Genomic DNA, 19,952 nt, shown 5'->3' on the forward strand with positions numbered 1-19,952 from the left:
AAAGGGCTGAGGGTTCAAAAGGTGTTCCAGAAGAGTCCATGGTGGTGGATAAGCCTTCACTGCAGGCTGCAGGGGTTATCTTTCACCAGCAGGACCCAAATATTTTAAAGGTTAAGAAGGTGGACTTTGTGGCCGTTATAGCTCTGGTGATTAATGGCACTGCCAAGGTGGAGAGAAGGTCCAGGAAAATAGATTATTGTGGCTGCGGTGGTGCGGTTCCTGGGACTGAAAGAGTTCTCGGCGGAGGAGTTGCATGGAGTATTGTCACATGCCAAGCCATATGGAGATTTGAAGGAAGAAGTGGGAGTTTGTTTTGTTTTTGTCAATGTACTATTTTTATTTGGGTGGATTAGGTTAGTTTTTCCTATCACGTATGGATTTACTTTTTACCTTGTTTTTTCAACCCGTCCAATTGGTGGCGGCAATACACATTTTGGGGTTATAGTACGCAAAAACCCCTATAAAACCCTCACGCCATATGGTCCATCCTGAAACTGAACATGCTGCCTGTAATTATCTTTAACCATCTCATATTTGACTCCGGAGAGGAATGCGGGACCCGTAGCCAGTTAAAGTTATAATGTAAGTAGCTATCTATCATTATTGTGATTTAATGACGCCCTTTAAAAAAAAAAAAAAGTGCTATGGTGTCGTTTTACACAAATGTTCGCTTCGAATCCCGACCTTCTGGATAACAAGCACTGCTAGCATGCAGCAGTTCCTAAACTGGATAGCTAGGCTGGCTAATGTAAGTTAGAAGTTAACTAGATACATAGTTTTGTCAAATTGTAACTATAGCTTACATTTTATGAATAGTTATCGATTCGACCCATTATATCAGTCCGGTGTTTTAGCTAGGTTTGCCGGTGAGTTGTTATTTTAATCTAAAAGGAGTGGCCAGACGTAGCTAGCTCGTTCGCTAGCTGGATATTTTTATTATTATTATTTAATCTTTATTTAACCAGGTAAGCCAGGTGAGAACAAGTTATCATTTACAACTACGACCTGGCCAAGATAAAGCAAAGCAGTGCGATAAAAACAACAACAGAGTTACATATGGGGTCAACAAAACATAAAGTCAAAAATACAACAGAAAATATATATACAGTGTGTGCAGATGTAGCAAGTTATGGAGGTGAGGCAATAAATAATGATAGATGTGCAAGAGATGATGTGCAAATAGAGATACTGGGGTGCAAATGAGCAAAATAAATAACAATATGGGGATGAGGTAGTTGGGTGGGCTAATTTCAGATGGGCTGTGTACAGGTGCAGTGATCGGTAAGGTGCTCTGACAACTGATGCTTAAAGATAGTGAGGGAGATGAGTCTCCAGCTTCAGAGATTTTTGCAGTTCGTTCCAGTCATTGGCAGCAGAGAACTGGAAGGAATGGCGGCCAAAGGAGGTGTTGGCTTTGGGGATGACCAGTGAGATATACCTGCTGGAGCGCATACTACGGGTGGGTGTTGCTATGGTGACCAATGAGCTAAGATAAGGCGGAGATTTGCCTAGCAGTGATTTATAGATGGCCTGGAGCCAGTGGGTTTGGCGACGAATATGTAGTGAGGACCAGCCAACAAGAGCGTACAGGTCACAGTGGTGGGTAGTATATGGGCCTTTGGTGACAAAACGGATGACACTGTGATAGACTACATCCAATTTGCTGAGTAGAGTGTTGGAGGCTATTTTGTAAATGACATCGCCGAAGTCAAGGATCGGTAGGATAGTCAGATTTACGAGGGCGTGTTTGGCAGCATGAGTGAAGGAGGCTTTGTTGCGAAATAGGAAGCCGATTCTAGATTTCACTTTGGATTGGAGATGCTGAATGTGAGTCTGGAAGGAGAGTTTACAGTCTAACCAGACACCTAGGTATTTGTAGTTGTCCACATACTCTAGGTCAGACCCGCCGAGAGTAGTGATTCTAGTCGGGTGGGCGGGTGCCAGCAGCGTTCGATTGAAGAGCATGCATTTAGTTTTACTAGTGTTTAAGAGCAGTTGGAGGCTACGGAAGGAGTGTTGTATGGCATTGAAACTCGTTTGGAGGTTTGTTAACAGTGTCCAATGAAGGGCCAGATGTATACAAGATGGTGTCGTCTGCGTAGAGGTGGATCTGAGAGTCACCAGCAGCAAGAGCGACATCATTGATATACACAGAGAAAAGAGTCGGCCCGAGAATTGAACCCTGTGGCACCCCCATAGAGACTGCCATAGGTCCAGACAACAGGCCATCCGATTTGACACATTGAACTCTATCTAGATATAGCTAGAAAGGTTTGTTTCTTGATGACAGAAGTGAGCAAATGGTTATCTAATGTCATGTTAAAACCGCATTGAGAGCCTTTAATCAGCTAGGTAGTTGATGGAAGAATATGACGTAATATGACTGTGGAATCATCAGCCTGCTATGTTGACTTTGGCCAAATAAGGACGGCCACTGCTGTTGGGGTTGAATGTGCACACTGTCATACATCCATACTGTATGTGTTTGTTTGAGCTGATTTGATTAACCCTGCCACCTAATGATGCTATAACATGTCTACAACAACAATCATACCTGTAGTTCATTTAGGCATTTCTGCTCATGTCAACATCGCATGAATCTGTCATTGGTCTTAAACCTTTGTGCTCTTTCTCTGGCAGTTACTAAAACTAATTTTTTCCCCTGTTCTGTATTTCAGTTGGATTCAAGACACAGCTTCTATCAGCAGCAACCCAGTCAGACTATGGCTGGCTTCAGGCAAGAGGATGTGGAGGTATTCTACGATATGGGGGAGGAGCTGGGAAGGTAAGTTCTGACAAGTGTAGGACTAACTACTACTACTATCTGAGAGCACACAGATTTTTCTGCCATTTCAAGATCGGACGTGTGTGTGTGTGATACTGTATTGCTGGATGATACTAGCCTTGACTTGATTCAGCTTGCCCGTTGCATCAGTGGGTAGATGTCACGAGAATGATGTATCTCAATATTCAAACTGAACTATTTTATATCTCTGTCTGAGTCCTGAAGGTTGTAAAAGCTCCAGTTCAATGAATCAGACAGAGTCCCAACATACAATGATCAGTATTTATTCAGAGAGCGCTCTGCCACAAAATGGGCGCACAGTCTCTTTATACTCACACATACATACACACACACACACACACACATGTTCTTATCATAGCCTAGTCCTTGCTCGGGCAAGCTGCATTTTTTTCTCTATTCCCATACATAGTTATCGCTGTTCTCACAATATTCTGCAAGCCTCTCAATCCCCCTCCCTGTGTGGGGACATCTGTTTTTTGAAACCGGTCTCCTGTTATTGGTTTCAACGTTTGCACTTCTGCTTGCCTAATTACAAGACACAAATCCTCTGTTGCTGGGCAAATATGCATCTTATATATATATATATAGTCATACATTATTAGTTTAACTGAGGGTGTGACATTTTAGTCATATCTTACTCACACATTTCTTTATCAGTAGAGTTCGCACTTCAGGGCAAGTGAGGGAAACTCGAAACCTGGCCTACCCAGCACAGCAGACAAGCTCAATCAAGTGTGCCTACTAATGAATATGTTTTGAATGAGGTGGCAGAATAATGCAGATCTCTTGTCACCTTTTAGTTCTCGCTTGCATGTTAAGTGAAACACAATTTCTCCAAACAATCTTTTTAATATAGAATCCGTTGTTTGACTCTCATAATGATATACCAGTATAATACCACTTATTTAACCTGAAAATGCATAGCTGGAGGAAAACATCCATTGGCACATCCCCAGTGTATTTGTGGGACTGTTTATTAAACTGCATCGCACTCTGCCTTGTTATGCAAGCTCTGTTTTTAACAAGTCCTTTTAAACTAAACAGAGCTAGAGCAATAGAATGAGTCATGCTTGTAGAGGATTAAACCTGACTTCATCCCAAATGGCACCCTATTCCCTACATAGCGCTCTACTTGAACATAGTGTACTATAAAGGGAATAGGGTGACATTTGGGACACACTAAACCTGACTTCCTACCTTTATATGGAAGTAGGGTTGTTTGCTACAGCGTTGCAGCAGAAGAATGACATCATTGACATCATAGATCCGCTATAAAAAATCTCTGGGGGGGGGGGTGTGTGTGTGACATGGCCTAATACAGAAGCATGTCTGTTCTACGAAATATTTTCCTAAATAAATGTTTTCTCAAGTGTTTTATTTTCTCTGTTACGCTGTGTGCACTGAACTGACATGCGTGATTGTTGCTGACACTCCGATGTTCAGATGAAGGGAAGGAAATAGTCTATAATGCGCACCACCGCAGCGCTCAATTCAAACAGTGGTGTGAGGGTTTGACTGTGGTTAGGCCTTACTCCTACTAGGGGGAGGGGTAGGACCACAGTCAAGCCTTCACATCATAACGGGGTGGTTTATGATCCCCAATCAGAGACAGCTGTCTAGAGTTTGTCTCTGATTGGGGATAGTATTTAGGCACCTCTCACATCCACCTGTGTGTGGATCATTGTTCGTGTTTGTGCCTGTCTGCAATTGTGTTCACAGCACGCAAGTCACTTGGTGCTTTTCTCTCCTTGTTTATTTTTGAATACTTAGTGTGACAAGTTTAAATGAAAAGGATGTCACTCCACGAGCGTTCTGTCTACCGTCCCTTAACTACGCACTGTGACAAGTGGTGTGTAGCCTACAGGGAAACGTATTCTGGCAAGCAGTCAATGCACAATAATTCTTAATGCAATTACAGGAAAACGCTTTTAAAAGCAGTTTTGGCAAATGTATTTTGAAAGCAGTTTTGGCCTTTGTTAAAAAAAGAGGGGCAACACAGTTTTCCATTGCTACTACGTTTATTTCTCTACTCCTTCAATTGCGCAAGTGGCATCGTTTTACAAATGCAGTTATAAGCATGTTAGGCACAGCTGCATAACAGAGCTCTTAAAGGGGAAATGGCCTCTTAAAAGGGCAATGACGTAGGCCTACTTCGTGATAGAAACATCAACAACACGGGGGCCAGTATGAAAAAAATAAAAATACATGTATGCACTCACTAACTGTAAGACGCGCTGGATAAGAGCGTCTGCTAAATGACTAAAATGTTGTGTCCAATGGGGTAAATGCAGATGGACAAACCCCATTCTTTAGCCTATGTACATTTTCAGTGGTGATGCGTCACGTTGGGCTCAAGCAGATTTCCATTCAATTCTGTTATTTCATGTCACAACAATATTGTCATTGGCTACAGATAAATCAATGTCTTATGCCCGGTAACTCTGATTGGACTGATGTGTTAACTTCATAGCTAGCTAGTTGTTTACCACGCACTGTTACCACGTCTTCAAGCTAGGTAGCTAAGCTAGCTGAAACATGTCGACTAGCTAAGCTATGTCCTAGCAAATAATTTTCTAACTTAGCGTTATAAAGGAAATGTAGAGAGAACGTCTGGTGCTCATTATTCTCCTAAACTATGTCCATCCAATAAAATAAAGCAAGCTGGAAAAGAAGATTCAAGTCGAGTGGTTGGTGGTGGATCATGTAGCAGTTGCTAACATCTGTTTTGAGGTAGGCTAGCTATAATATCCTATAGGCTACATACAGTGGGGGGAAAAAAGTATTTAGTCAGCCACCAATTGTGCAAGTTCTCCCACTTAAAAAGATGAGAGAGGCCTGTAATTTTCATACATTTACATTACATTTACATTATTTAGCAGACGCTCTTATCCAGAGCGACTTACAGGAGCAATTAGGGTTAAGTGCCTTGCTCAAGGGCACATCGACAGATTTTTAACTTAGTCGGCTTGGGGATTAGAACCAGCAACCTTTCGGTTACTGGCACAACGCTCTTAACCACTAAGCTACCTGCCGCCCATCATAGGTACACGTCAACTATGACAGACAAAATGAGATTTTTTTCCAGAAAATCACATTGTAGGATTTTTAATGAATTCATTTGCAAATGATGGTGGAAAATAAGTATTTGGTCAATAACAAAAGTTTCTCAATACTTTGTTATATACCCTTTGTTGGCAATGACACCGGTCAAACGTTTTCTGTAAGTCTTCACAAGGTTTTCACACACTGTTGCTGGTATTTTGGCCCATTCCTCCATGCAGATCTCCTCTAGAGCAGTGATGTTTTGGGGCTGTCGCAGGGCAACACAGACTTTCAACTCCCTCCAAAGATTTTCTATGGGGTTGAGATCTGGAGACTGGCTAGGCCACTCCAGGACCTTGAAATGCTTCTTACGAAGCCACTCCTTCGTTGCCCGGGCGGTGTGTTTGGGATCATTGTCATGCTGAAAGACCCAGCCACGTTTCATCTTCAATGCCCTTGCTGATGGAAGGAGGTTTTCACTCAAAATCTCATGATACATGGCCCCATTCATTCTTTCCTTTACACGGATCAGTCGTCCTGGTCCCTTTGCAGAAAAACAGCCCCAAAGCATGATGTTTCCACCCCCATGCTTCACAGTAGGTATGGTGTTCTTTGGATGCAACTCGGCATTCTTTGTCCTCCAAACACAACGAGTTGAGTTTTTACCAAAAAGTTATATTTTGGTTTCATCTGACCATATGACATTCTCCCAATCCTCTTCTGGATCATCCAAATGCACTCTAGCAAACTTCAGACGGGCCTGAACATGTACTGGCTTAAGCAGGGGGACACGTCTGCACTGCAGGATTTGAGTCCCTGGCGGCGTAGTGTGTTACTGATGGTAGGCTTTGTTACTTTGGTCCCAGCTCTCTGCAGGTCATTCACTAGGTCCCCCCGTGTGGTTCTGGGATTTTTGCTCACCGTTCTTGTGATCATTTTGACCCCACGGGGTGAGATCTTGCGTGGAGCCCCAGATCAAGGGAGATTATCAGTGGTCTTGTATGTCTTCCACTTCCTGATAATTGCTCCCACAGTTGATTTCTTCAAACCAAGCTGCTTACCTATTGCAGATTCAGTCTTCCCAGCCTGGTGCAGGTCTACAATTTTGTTTCTGGTGTCGTTTGACAGCTCTTTGGTCTTGGCCATAGTGGAGTTTGGAGTGTGACTGTTTGAGGTTGGGGACAGGTGTCTTTTATACTGATAACAAGTTCAAACAGGTGCCATTAATACAGGTAACGAGTGGAGGACAGAGGAGCCTCTTAAAGAAGAAGTTACAGGTCTGTGAGAGCCAGAAATCTTGCTTGTTTGTAGGTGACCAAATACTTATTTTCCACCATAATTTGCAAATAAATTCATAAAAAATCCTTCAATGTGATTTTCTGGATTTTTTTTCCCTCAATTTGTCTGTCATAGTTGACGTGTACCTATGATGAACATTACAGGCCTCTCATCTTTTTAAGTGGGAGAACTTGCACAATTGGTGGCTGACAATACTTTTTTTCCCCACTGTATATTATTGTTGATGTTTGATGGCAGACTGTAATACGCATGGAACCACATGTAAAGGAAGGGTTAGTTATAAATGTATTTGGAACTGTGCAATAGATTAAGCAAGAGAATAGCCTTATAAACGTTGCATATTGTTAACCGGGCCCCTTTGTATCAGGCAGGCAGACGCACATAATATTGCAGACAGGTTACTAGCTAGTTAACTCTATAAAAGTATGCTCGACTACCGTGGTCTTCCGTGCAATAAGAGCTAAAGATATGGGAAGTAGCCATAAACTGATAATAACCCATGTTGTAACGTTTGTGTGTGGCTCAACTCTTTTCTGGGACTCAATGTGTAGCCAGTGTAGTGTACTGGTTTCGATGCCTATGAGCTTTGTTGATTGAGTTTGCCCCACTGATATTTTCATTTAAAATTCACCACTGTACATTTTATAGCCACTTTGCTGCATCAGTTGGGCTACAGGTGATAATGCTTATTGCTAATAGCACGTCTGATTATATAGACCATGCATAGGCTATATGCATGGTCCAATATAAAAATAAATGTTTCACCAATATGTTATTTGACTAATTTCTAGAGGTGGAAATTATATTTTAGATGTTATCAGCATAATTTTATTTTCATTCATTTTGGAGTAGATTGTCCTTCTACATGATAATTATCCCAGGGAGGACCCCGGACCCCCAAAACAAGTGGACTGGAATTGGTCAAACATCGTTTTGTACATTAATTAACTATCCTTTTCCCCTAAAAGCATGATGGTCATGACTTTCTTACATGAAAGGGGAGGTTAAATTGGCCCCAGACAATCGATCTGAGATCGACTTAAAGTGGCACTCCAGGCTTCTTTTCACCTCATTTAACACCTGGCTCAATAGGTGGTCCAGGTCAGTCATGACACAGCACGAGGGGGGGGGGGGGGGTTGTTCCTCAGCAAGGGGGAGGCCGGTGACATCACGACTACCCATCAAACCAACACCTTGAATGCCCTCCTCCTTGAAGTTTGCAGTTGTCTAAAAAAACAGTATTTTGCTAAACTTTTTTTTTTACTCTTTAGTGTGTACTTTACTGTGTGTATACTTGTAATATCACTTTTCAACAGGAAAAGTTCAAAAATCACTGGTGGATGCCTTTAAGTTTCAGTCATGGGAGTTTTGTTTTAACCCCTGGGAAAGGGCTTGCAGACACATTAAATGTCAGAGCAGAAAATTCAGTTATTTGCAGACAGACAATAACCCAATACATTTCTATAGGAACATATTGACTCACTGGAATGCAGCATTCATAGCTTATTCTTCCTATAGCATTACCATGCACTAAATCAAATGTTGGGTGTTTTTTTTCCCGCCCACTTTACATTTGCTTAGGGTCTTCGTCTTATTACATTAAAGTTATGAAACTGCCAGCCAGTGCTGCAATGCGGCCACTGAACACTAGCCTATACAATCTGTAGTCAAGATTGGTATATTGCTTCAAATCTGGATTTTTCTAGATGAGCTATCTGATTGTGGCCCAGTCACTCTTTCCTGTGTATTCTATGTTCATGTTTTACTTTGTATCATCATTCTCATTATGTAATTTCCCCTCTCCCCTCAGCGGACAGTTTGCCATCGTACGGAAGTGTAAAGAGAAGCCCTCTGGCTCAGAGTACGCCGCCAAGTTCATCAAGAAGCGTCGCCTGTCGTCCAGCCGCCGGGGCGTGAGCCGCGAGGAGATCGAGAGGGAAGTGAACATCCTGGGAGAGATCCAGCACAGCAACATCATCACGCTGCACGACATCTTTGAGAACAAGACTGACGTCATCCTCATCCTGGAGCTGTAAGGGCGACTAGATGAGACCAGGGTCGTATTCATAAATAGTGTCAAAGTAGAAATTCTGATCTAGGATTAGTTTTGCCTTTAAGATCACAATTAATACGATTACATAGACAGGGGGGATGTGATCCTAGATCAGCACAACTACTCAGACATTTGATACGTATGGCCACAAACCTGGGTTCAAATTAGCCTGGGTGCCAGTCTGTTCCTGCTCTCTTGTAAAGTGAAAAATCCAAAAACATCCTGATGTGGTTCTGTTGAGATGCTAGTTGTGTGTGTTGTTTTAGAGATTAGTCTGTGTGTTGTGTTTCAGGGTGTCTGGAGGGGAGCTGTTTGACTTCCTGGCAGAGAAGGAGTCTTTAACAGAGGAGGAGGCCACACACTTCCTCAAACAGATCCTGGCTGGGGTCCACTACCTGCACTCCAAACGCATAGCTCACTTTGACCTCAAGGTACACACACACACACACACACACACAGATCTCAGATGAGGTCTACTACCTGCACTCAAACACATTGCACACTTTGATCACAAGGTGGACTGTAGGCTGTGGAGCTGGGTAAGCCAGGGTCATGTTCAACAGAAAACGTTTTGCAGTGGAATACGAAAATGAGCGCTTCTTATTCTTAAGTCCAGGTAGTCTCTGCCTGGTTAGCTGTTTGGTGCCTAGTGAACACGATCCAGGCTGGTGTTTTAAACAGTCAACAGTTGTCTTTATTAAACACATATGCTATATATACAAAAGTATGTGGACACACCTTCACATTTGTGGATTCGGCTATTTCAGACACCCGTTGCTGACAGGTGTATAAAATCGAGCACACCGACATGCAATCTCCATAGACAAACATTGGCCTTACTGAAGAGCTCAGTGACTTTCAACGTGGCACCGTCATAGGATGCCATCTTTCCAACAAGTCAGTTCGTCAAATTTCTGCCCTGCTAGAGCTGCACCGGTCAACTCTAAGGGCTGTTGTGAAGTGGAAAGGTCTAGGAGCAACAATGGCTCAGCCGCAAAGTGGTAGGCCACACAAGCTCACAGAATGGTGCTGTAGCACGTAAAAATCGTCTCCTCAGTTGCAACACTCACTTCCGAGTTCCAAACTATCACTGGAAGCAACGTCAGCACAAGAACTGTTTGGTTTGTCTGGAGCTTCATGAAATGAGTTTCCATTGCAGAGCAGCCGCACAAAAGCCTAAGATCGCAGTGCCAAGCGTTGGCTTGAGTGGTGTAAAGCTTGCTGCCATTGGACTCTGGAGCAGTGGAAACGCGTTCTCTGGAGTGATGAATCACGCTTCACCATCTGGCAGTCCGACGGACAACTCTGGGTTTGGCAGATGCCAGGAGAATGCTACCTGCCCAAATACATAGTGCCAACGGTAAAGTTTGGTGGAGAAATAATGGTCTGGGGCTGTTTTTCATGGTTTGGCTAGGCCCCTTAGTTTCAGTGAAGGGGAATCTTAACGCTACAGCATACAATTACATTTTAGACGATTCTGTGCTTCCAACTTTGTGGCAACAGTTTGGGGGAAGGCCCTTGACAATGCCCCCGTGCACAAAGCGAGGTCCATACAGAAATGGTTTGTTGAGATCGGTGTGGAAGAACTTGACTGGCCTTAACAGAGCCTTGACCTCAACCCCATCGAACACCTTTTGGATGAATTGGAAAGCCGACTGTGAGCCAGGCCTAATCACCCAACATCAGTGCCTGACCTCACTAATGCTCTTATGGCAACATCTAGTGCAAAGACTTCTCAGAAGATTGGAGGCTGTTATAGCAGCAAAGGGGGGACCAACTCCATATTGATTTCCATTATTTTGGAGAGAGATGTTCGACGAGCAGGTGTCCACATACTTTTGGTCATGTAGTGTACCATGATAGTATACCGTTTAGGATATAATAATAATTCCGGTCAGGTATTTTTGACATTTTTATTATATTTCAATACATATGTAGTGTATCCATTCTCTTCTAACTTGTATTATGGAATGCTTGTTTGTTTTTGTTTCAGCCGGAGAACATTATGCTGCTGGATAAGAATATTCCCAACCCCAGGATCAAACTCATCGACTTCGGCATCGCTCATCAGATCAAAGCTGGGAACGAGTTTAAGAACATCTTCGGAACGCCAGAATTCGTTGGTGAGACCCTCTCCTACCCCTCAAGACCAAAAGAGCCATGAACTGTCAGTACGGCTTTTATGTTCAAATGTATTATTTTCACTTCAGGTTCAGATTCCCTTTGGAAAAAATAAAGTTGTTCTATTCTATCCTACACATTCCTTGTTAACACATACAGTATCCATAAAATGTATATTTACACAAATATCTTATTGTTATGGTATGCCCACATAGGGTAAATATTCCTTCACATTTATCTTATTAAGTGGAGGTCTGTGTGTTGGGATATCCTTGACGACCATCTGAGTTGAATTAAGGCTTTAAAGCGATCCCGGTAATAATGCTGCTTGTTTTACAGCTCCAGAGATAGTCAACTATGAACCGCTAGGCCTGGAGGCTGACATGTGGTAAAATGGACTAAGATTATTTAAAATGTTTTTTTAAAATGTTTTTGAGAATGTTTTCTTGTTGTTTTGCTCTGAGGGTACATTTCACTAAGTTCTGTCCCTCTTGTCTCTCCAGGAGTATTGGAGTTATCACATACATTCTGTAAGTACTGGTTCACATTATAATGTTCGTCTCTTTTCATACAGTCAGTTGAGCAACATAAACAGTGTTATGTTAAAGTGTTTCAAATCTATATCCATTTTTGCATTACAAATGACAACTATAGAAGTGACAGTTATTTCTCAGTAATTCCATCGTCAAAGTTATGACATAGCAAGTAAGCCAATATACTGTATATAATGTTTGGCCATGGCCTGAAAGATGACATAATACTACTGTTTTACCTCCGGTATGGTGGTCTCACCATGCTGTCTGTTGGTCCTCAGGTTGAGTGGTGCCTCTCCGTTCCTGGGGGAGACCAAGCAGGAGACTCTGACCAACATCTCAGCAGTCAACTATGACTTTGACGAGGAGTACTTCAGCAACACTAGCGAGTTGGCCAAGGACTTCATCAGACGGCTGCTGGTCAAGGATCCCAAGTAAGCCTGGTTTACTCTGGACGGAATATGCCAGGGAATGCTTAAAATAACATACACAGGAACCATGCACTTTATCTGTCTTTTTTAATAGCATATTATCTTAGGGAACCTAGCAAGAAATGAAGGTTTGTACCTTTCTGCACCATAGCCTAGGTGAACCTTGGTCTTGGGTGGAAATGTTAGAATTGCAAATACCAAGGCATAAAAGTAAGGAAGAAATGAGTCATTGATTTTCATATCCTAATCATTTACAAATGCTCTTATTTCTCCAGGAAGAGAATGACCATCGATGAAAGCCTTCAACATCCCTGGATCAAGGTAGGCACCTCTCACCATCTCCTCATACATACTGTATCTCACATATCAGTAATCCCCCAAAATATATCACTAATCCCCAAAAATATATGCAACTCCTGGCTTATAGCACCCATTATACTGAAGTTTTTTGGCTAGACAAAAGAATTGAGCACATTTCGCCCCCCTTTTTTTCTACTATCTATTAAACCCCCTCTCCTCCCAGGTGATCAAGAGGTGGAATGTGCGCCAGGAGGAGAGCGAAAAGAAGCCGGAGCGCAGGCGCCTGAAGACGACGCGTCTAAAGGAGTACACCATCAAGTCCCACTCCTCCATGCCCCCCAACAACACCTACGTCAACTTTGAACGCTTCTCCCAGGTGCTGGAGGAGATCACTGCTGCCGAGGAGGGGCTGAGAGACCTGGAGCACAACCAGAGGTGGGAGGGATAAACGGATGGATAGATGGATGATTCAATGAATGGAAGGATTAATTAATTTATGTGATTATTAAAAATACATATAAAGCCGCTCTAATTAGATACAACAATACATCTATCCATTCATTCTAACATCCCCCTCTCTTCTCCAGGTCATGTCAGGAGGACGTGGCTGCTCTATTCTCTATCTATGAGGAGAAGGAGGGCTGGTACCAGGAGGAGAACCAGAGCATCGCCAGCGACCTGGGTCACATCCGCCAGGCGCTGCAGTGTACCCAGGCCCAGTGCAGACAGAGCCAGGAAGACGCCCGCGCCGCCATGCTGGCCGCTAACTCACTCAAGAGGAAGTTTGGGCGCCTGGAGAACCGCTACGAGGTCCTGGTGGAGCAGGCGGCGTCGGAGGTGCGCTGGGTGGAGGAGCTGGTCAGAGGGATAGAGCGGGAGAAGGACAGTCTGGTCATCCCCTGAGACCTGGCTCCAGCTTGACTTTTAGAATTGTCCTGAGCCTGGCCTGCCTTCTAGAATCACTGACATTATTCTCAATCTACACTCTCAGCTTCTTCCTTATAGGTTGGTCTGGTCATTTTTTATTTTTTTGTCATTTAGCAGACGTTCTTATCCAGAGCGACTTACAGTTAGTGAGTGCATACATTTTTCATACTGGCCTCCCGTGGGAAACGAACCCACAACCCTGGCGTTGCAAGCGCCATGCTCTACCAACTGAGCTACAGGAGGCCCTGGTCATGGCCTGAAGGCGAAGTCCAACCGGGCTGGGTCTGGAATCACTGAATGACATTATTCTAGCTCTCAGCTAACTTCCTAATGTGTCTGTGTGTTTGTATGGTACAGTCAGGACTGTACATGTACACCAGTTGTCATCACATTTGGAAGTAGGGCCCAGAGTTTTTCTGGTGTTGGTGTGGTTGTTGGAATCACTGACATTCTTCTTCTTTCTGTGTCTGTGTGTTTATGGCACAAACAGGGCTCATATTTACACCAGCTGTCATCAGATTCAGAACGAGGGTTGAGAGTTCTTCGGGTTAGAGAAAATGCTGGGCCCCCGATCATAAGCCATGCTGCCCCTCAGACATTTTATCGGGGAAAGGTTGCTCCTCCTGTATCACTTTAATGAGAGAACTAGCAATGCAGAGTCCCTACTATGAATATGTTTGGTCAACAAAATACATATTTTAATAATACATTTTCTAAATTAATTTTTACGTTGAAGATAAGGAATATTGATTGTTATACACAATACTGACACATTGTTTGTAAAATATGCTGTTAGTTTTTGCAGTATATTTGGATTTCTGCACATGCAATCATTTTCCTCTTTAAGCCCCATAGTTGAAGGAATACGTGGTATAAGTCTGTTCCTGTGTGACAGCCTTAGTCTGGCTTGGTATGCCAATTTCATGTAAGCAATATTCTCTCGCCTCATAACATGTATCATTCACAGCTGACTGTTATTTTACATTTTAGTCAGTTAGCAGACGCTCTTATCCAGAGCGACGTACAGTTAGTGAGTGCATACATTGTTATAGGTAACAACATAGTACAAATTGCACAGAAATAACAGGAAATGAATGTTGATGTATTCTAGGGAGATCCCAGTACTTCATCTTATTGACAGCAGGCTATCTATTCTGTACCATATGTCACTCAGCTGACTTGTAGTACTGCGATGCAAATGAAGCAAATGCAAACGCTATAGTTGTCTTCCGTATGGAGAGAGTAGTCTTAAGCTATATAGATTGTATAAACCTGTTTTGTCATTTGTACGCTTTGCCTGGATATAGAAGACCTTATTGCCTATACATAAGCAAAAGCAAATATGTAGTAATGGCTAGACATGTTAGTGAAAATGCAGGTGTAGTAACTTTCCCTCAAAACGTTTTGGGACAGTTTCCTGGATAAAAGCATGCTCAATGGAAGTTCTCTATTGAATTTGGTTTTTAGTCCAGGACTAGGCTTAATCTGTGTCTGGGAAACTGCCCTGTTTGAGTACAACTATTGCACATAAGCTTCATACCAAATTATCTGCATGATAAAGTATAAAACATATACTTATTTTCATTACGACCATAATAACCCACACACTTCAGACATTCCATGAGTAAGTCATTAAATCTATGCATCACATTCCATGTTCACCATAGAACTATAGAACCCTATATACTGTATATTTCCCTAGTTTAGTAAAAATACTTTAAAGTACTACTTAAGTAGGTTTTGGGGGTATCTGTACTTTACTATTTATATTTTTGCCAACTTTTTTTTACTACATTCCTAAAGAAAATGATGTACTTTTTACTCAATACATTTTCCCTGACACCCCAAAGTACTCATTACATTTTGACAGGAAAATGGTCCAATTCACACACTTATCAAGAGAACATCCCTACCTCCTCTGATCTGGCGGACTCACTAAACACAAATGCTTTGTTTGTAAATTATGTGTGCCCCTGGCTATCCTTCAATAAAAAAAATTGTGCCGTCTGGTTTGCTTAATATAAGGAATTTGAAATGATTTATACTTTTTATTTGTTTTAGCAATTCCATTTACTTTTGATACTTAAGTATATTTAAAACCAAACACTTTTAGACTTTTACTCAAATAGTATTTTACTGGGTGACTTTTACTTGAGTCATTTTCTATTAAGGTATCTTTACTTTTACTCAAGTATGAAAATTGAGTACTTTTTCCACCACTGGTTTAATATACTAATTTGCACTTAAGAATACAGCAGTGTTCCAAACTATCTCCTATTCAATTATTTTTATGTACGTAAAACGTATAATTGGTATGTATTGGTAAGTTTGAACGATGACAGGTTTGTTTTAAATAAACAAGCTTAAATACATGTAACTTAACTTTCCTTGTGCATATTTATTGTGTCCATTGAGATGAGTTTACATTTCAGGTCAAATGAAGGAATGTGGAAAATAGTTTAGGGAAAAATTATTACAACTTAATACACATTTGACCAGCTAAAATCTCATCTCTATGGGCCCTATGTATTTATCTCTAGGCACTGTGATGCCATAGGAGTCTACAGCCATTTCTCAGGGCAAAGTAAAGGCTTATTTCTAGAAGTAGTTGGCACGTGAACAACCCTCTACAAAAGGATTTGTTTAAAAACGAGTGAGATGGAATGTGCAGTGATGAGCACAGAGTGTACTGTACACTAGTCCTGGCATGGTAAAATAAACACAGAGAGGCTGCTATGGTTCTTCCTCCGTAAAAGCATTCGAACTAAGAAGTGGCGAAAGACTGGGTATTGGTTTTATAGTGACATTTGGACAAAGGTAAGTGAGGTGTTTTTGTTGAAAAAGGACTACAGTTAAACGGAAAACCTTACAATATACAGTTCTTCTTCAGCCTATGTAACAAGGGTCGTTAGGCTCAGTTGATAAAGTGTAGACTTCTGTCTGGAGCTACTGCTGGCTTTTTCTTCTCTAGGCACAACTTCTGGGACTCAGAATTCTCATCTTGTTTTCATCACAGTGGACACAAAAGAGTCCTGCTGCCTGGAGCTTGTACAACTGCTGTCTGTCTCTGTTGGCAAACATAACTGACAAGGGATATGATCTTTGTCATTCCCAGCGCAACCACAGCTCCTGCTCCCTTCAACACCATGGCTCGGTCCAAGAGTTCCAAGTCATCCGGGACCTGCTGTAACCTGGTGATGGCACTGCTGACCCTGTGGTCCATAGTCTCCCTCATTGTTATCGTGGTGTGGGCCACCTCTCCTCACATGAAGGGTGTGGCCCTGTGCAAGGTAGCCCAACAGGTGTGTGGACCACAGTGTGCCTGCTTGTTTAGCAGTATGGTGCCCTCCCTATCTGGGTACAACCCAGGGTACACTGTCTGTACAATAGCTCGAGCCAGGGCTTACCGGTACAATCTTAACTCTGTTACACAGGCCCTGACAGAGAAGATGGAGGGGGCAAAGGTTGTGTGGGAGAAGGAAAAGCAGGCCTTGCTGGAGGCGATAAGGCTGAGCCAGGAGAACCAAACCACACTGCAGCAGGAGATGGAGGTTGTCGCTGAAAGACTGAGAGAGACTAATGTGTCCCTGAGCCTCAGCCTGCAGGAGAATGTGTGTTTACATGTAGCCTTCAATGACATTTACATGTTTGACATCCTTGTTCATGTTCAGAATACATAGATTATAGATTGTATGCTGTTCATGTTCAGAATACAACTCCTTGGAATCAAAACTTTTGGTCAAAACGATCCATTCTAAAACAACATGTCCATGTAGATTGTCAGTGACTCTAGTATTGCTTTGTATACAGGCGATGCTGCATGAGAATGAAACAGCACTAAGGAATGCTATTTGCCTGCACAGAGAGACACGGAGAAATCTGTCCCTCGATCTGAGTCTACAGAGAGGTACAGTAGGACTGGATCAAATAATATTGTTTATTATTTTATTTAACCTTTATTTAAGCAAAGTCCCATTGAGACACAGAGTCTCTTATACAAGGGAGACCTGGCCATGAATCATATCACTCTCGTGATAGTGATTACAGAATAAACAACATTATAAATCTTACATTATAAATGTTATTTTATGGAACTGGAAGATGTTGTTTAATAATGTTCCGTTTTTTTTATTTCTGTAGACCTATTTGAGTGGTTACAATTCAACTTCACCCAAGCTGTCCACCAGTCCCACTCCTGCTCTGCTTCATGTGATGCTTCAAATAGCCAGGTGGTGGCAGCAATGAGTCAAATGAAAGCCTGCGAGTCCAGCAAACACTATTTGAGGACACAAATGTGAGTATACAGCAGCTCATATGTAAAAAATTAAAAAAAATAAAAATACATACATACAAAAAAACTAAACTAAAAGGTGTAGTTGTGCTGTGGACACCAGCAATCCCATTATTGTTAAGTTTCATTTCCACTAAACAAAGATCTTAAAAAGTACATGATGTTTTGTATTACAGGGAAAGAAGAGGTTGCAAGATCAATGGTAATTCACCACAAGAATCACTTCTGTTTATTGCTCATACATACTATGATTGATAACCTCATATAAGTAGGCTTGTATCAAACCAACATGGCATAATAGTTTGCAATTGCTTTAGTTTATCTGTGTCCTGCTGTCTTTTTTCCTACTTTCTCTCAGGATTGTCAACCAGAGCTTTTTTTTTTGACTGTGAGGAGAGAACAAGGATGGCCTCCTCGTGAATCTGAGGGGTTTAGTAATGTGATTAACACATACTTATACCACTGTGCTCTGTGTGTACTGTTATATATTATATTTTTCTGTAGGGTTGGAAACATTTTGCACTGCTTTGCCATATGTCTGTGTTGAATTATTCCTCTGTGGATAAAACACTCTTGGGGGTAGATCAGCTTTAATATTGCAGATAGATTGTGGGTTCTATCAATGTAATTGTCTGCATCATTTCTAATCCCCCATATATCTTTCACAATACAGTATTAAAATCATGACGTGATGGAATAACATGTAACATTTTCAAGCCATGACCAGAACCCTATAGATATAGGCTCAGACTGAAATGTTCAATCACTAGTTTGTTACAGTAAATGCCTTTTGGTATGTGTTGTGTTTCTTTGTTTATATTTGTATATAGTTTTCTGCCCAAATATTTAATGTTGTCAACTTGTCTTGAAATAAAGGAAAATAAAATAGCGTTGCTCCTAAATTCAGTGTAATGTGCTACGTATGCCATGAATCAAAGGGCGCAAAACCTGACGATAGAGGTTGTTTTGGCTCAGGAGTTGCATTAGCGTCACGGCTGGAACATTAGTGTCCCGACAGCAACATTAAGACTTCCGTTTTTCCGATTTTGCCTTCAAAATAAAAGTATGCGGTAAAACTCTGTGTATGATATGAAATCAATTATTTTTGCAGCTTTGCATAGTGCATCATGTTAACACTAAAGAGAATTACTATTTCATATAAGATACATAATATTATAAGGTGGAGCATATTGATACATTTTTGGAGCTTAAGTAAATGAATGTAACTATTGATGTAGCGTCTATAGATGGTGTTATTTCTTGGATGACTGTAGTCTAAATACCCAGCAGCCCTTTCTACTCCACCCACTCCATTGGTCCCAATGCAATACACTGTAGGCCTATAAATTACATATTGGTTTATAAAGAAAAAAATATTATAGTAGGGTCTGTATAATCTATATATGGTGTTATTTGATGAGGCTCTGAATAATACTGAGTGTTGCTGGCCTTTTACTGTGGTCAAATAGCTTAAAATGGTGCCTGGCCACTATATGGTACAAATATAGCACTGTACAGGAAAAACGATTATTTGTGATGATGTAAAAGTAGGGAAAGAAGTACTAAGTAGGGTCTGTATTATTTATATGTGGTGTCATTTCATGGGGCTTTGAATAATACGGAGTGTTGCTGGCCTTTTACTCCACCCATTCCATTGGCGGCCACAATGCGAATCACTGTATATGGAATACATATTGGCTTATAGAGCAAAAACTATTCTGGGTGCTGCAGTAAAAGTGTTGTAGTATTTAAGTGCCTGCTGATAGGCCATCAATTGTGGATGGGCTTCCCATTGTATTAAAACGGGTTAGGTAGGTTTATACCACCAGCACACACCTGGCCCAATGGGCAAATCCGCAAGCAGTTGTCTGGACTTCACAGAAAAGTGAACATTCACACAGTTGCAATGTATTTTCTACGAACCAATATGATATCAATATTGAATCGAAAAATGCAACTGATACCGATTTTCCATATTGGTGGCCATCACTAATTTAATGGATTTATTCGATGAGGGATTGCTATGAATGAATGTATCATAAAGTGTGTTAGACCATAAATATTTTGCCAAAACTTTTTATGAAATGGGGGATGGAAATGAATGAATGTATCCTAGAGTGTGTTTGACGATGAATTGTAACTGACACAT

General features: G+C 41.6%; 2 protein-coding genes across 2 annotated transcripts; both read left to right on the forward strand.

Moving 5' to 3' along the window:
• The first annotated feature begins 213 nt into the window (after positions 1–213).
• On the forward strand, positions 214–15,548 carry LOC311146526 (death-associated protein kinase 3-like). The gene is made up of 11 exons (XM_084183045.1): positions 214–582; positions 2,679–2,785; positions 8,958–9,179; positions 9,493–9,631; positions 11,194–11,323; positions 11,661–11,709; positions 11,825–11,851; positions 12,136–12,288; positions 12,561–12,606; positions 12,809–13,020; positions 13,173–15,548. The coding sequence occupies exons 2-11, from the start codon at positions 2,724–2,726 to the stop codon at positions 13,486–13,488; spliced, it is 1,356 nt and encodes a 451-aa protein (XP_084039171.1). The 5' UTR covers positions 214–582; positions 2,679–2,723; the 3' UTR covers positions 13,489–15,548.
• Positions 15,549–16,205: 657 nt separating this feature from the next.
• On the forward strand, positions 16,206–18,692 carry LOC311146542 (uncharacterized protein). The gene is made up of 7 exons (XM_084183058.1): positions 16,206–16,329; positions 16,628–16,814; positions 16,947–17,123; positions 17,323–17,419; positions 17,653–17,806; positions 17,980–18,005; positions 18,162–18,692. The coding sequence occupies exons 2-7, from the start codon at positions 16,659–16,661 to the stop codon at positions 18,221–18,223; spliced, it is 672 nt and encodes a 223-aa protein (XP_084039184.1). The 5' UTR covers positions 16,206–16,329; positions 16,628–16,658; the 3' UTR covers positions 18,224–18,692.
• Positions 18,693–19,952: the final 1,260 nt, after the last annotated feature.

This window comes from Coregonus lavaretus (genome assembly GCF_964263955.1).
Source record: "Coregonus lavaretus genome assembly, chromosome: 19".
Taxonomy (NCBI): Eukaryota; Metazoa; Chordata; class Actinopteri; order Salmoniformes; family Salmonidae; genus Coregonus; species Coregonus lavaretus.

Bases quoted from the DNA above. Each gene is read 5' to 3' on its own strand.
- LOC311146526 (XM_084183045.1), top strand. From the start codon at position 2,724: ATGGCTGGCTTCAGGCAAGAGGATGTGGAGGTATTCTACGATATGGGG. The intron at 11,324-11,660 runs GTGAGACCCTCT...CTTGTTTTACAG, and splicing joins CGGAACGCCAGAATTCGTTG to CTCCAGAGATAGTCAACTAT. The intron at 11,710-11,824 runs GTAAAATGGACT...TTGTCTCTCCAG, and splicing joins GGCCTGGAGGCTGACATGTG to GAGTATTGGAGTTATCACAT.
- LOC311146542 (XM_084183058.1), top strand. From the start codon at position 16,659: ATGGCTCGGTCCAAGAGTTCCAAGTCATCCGGGACCTGCTGTAACCTG. The intron at 17,807-17,979 runs GTGAGTATACAG...TTTGTATTACAG, and splicing joins CACTATTTGAGGACACAAAT to GGAAAGAAGAGGTTGCAAGA. The intron at 18,006-18,161 runs GTAATTCACCAC...ACTTTCTCTCAG, and splicing joins AAGAGGTTGCAAGATCAATG to GATTGTCAACCAGAGCTTTT.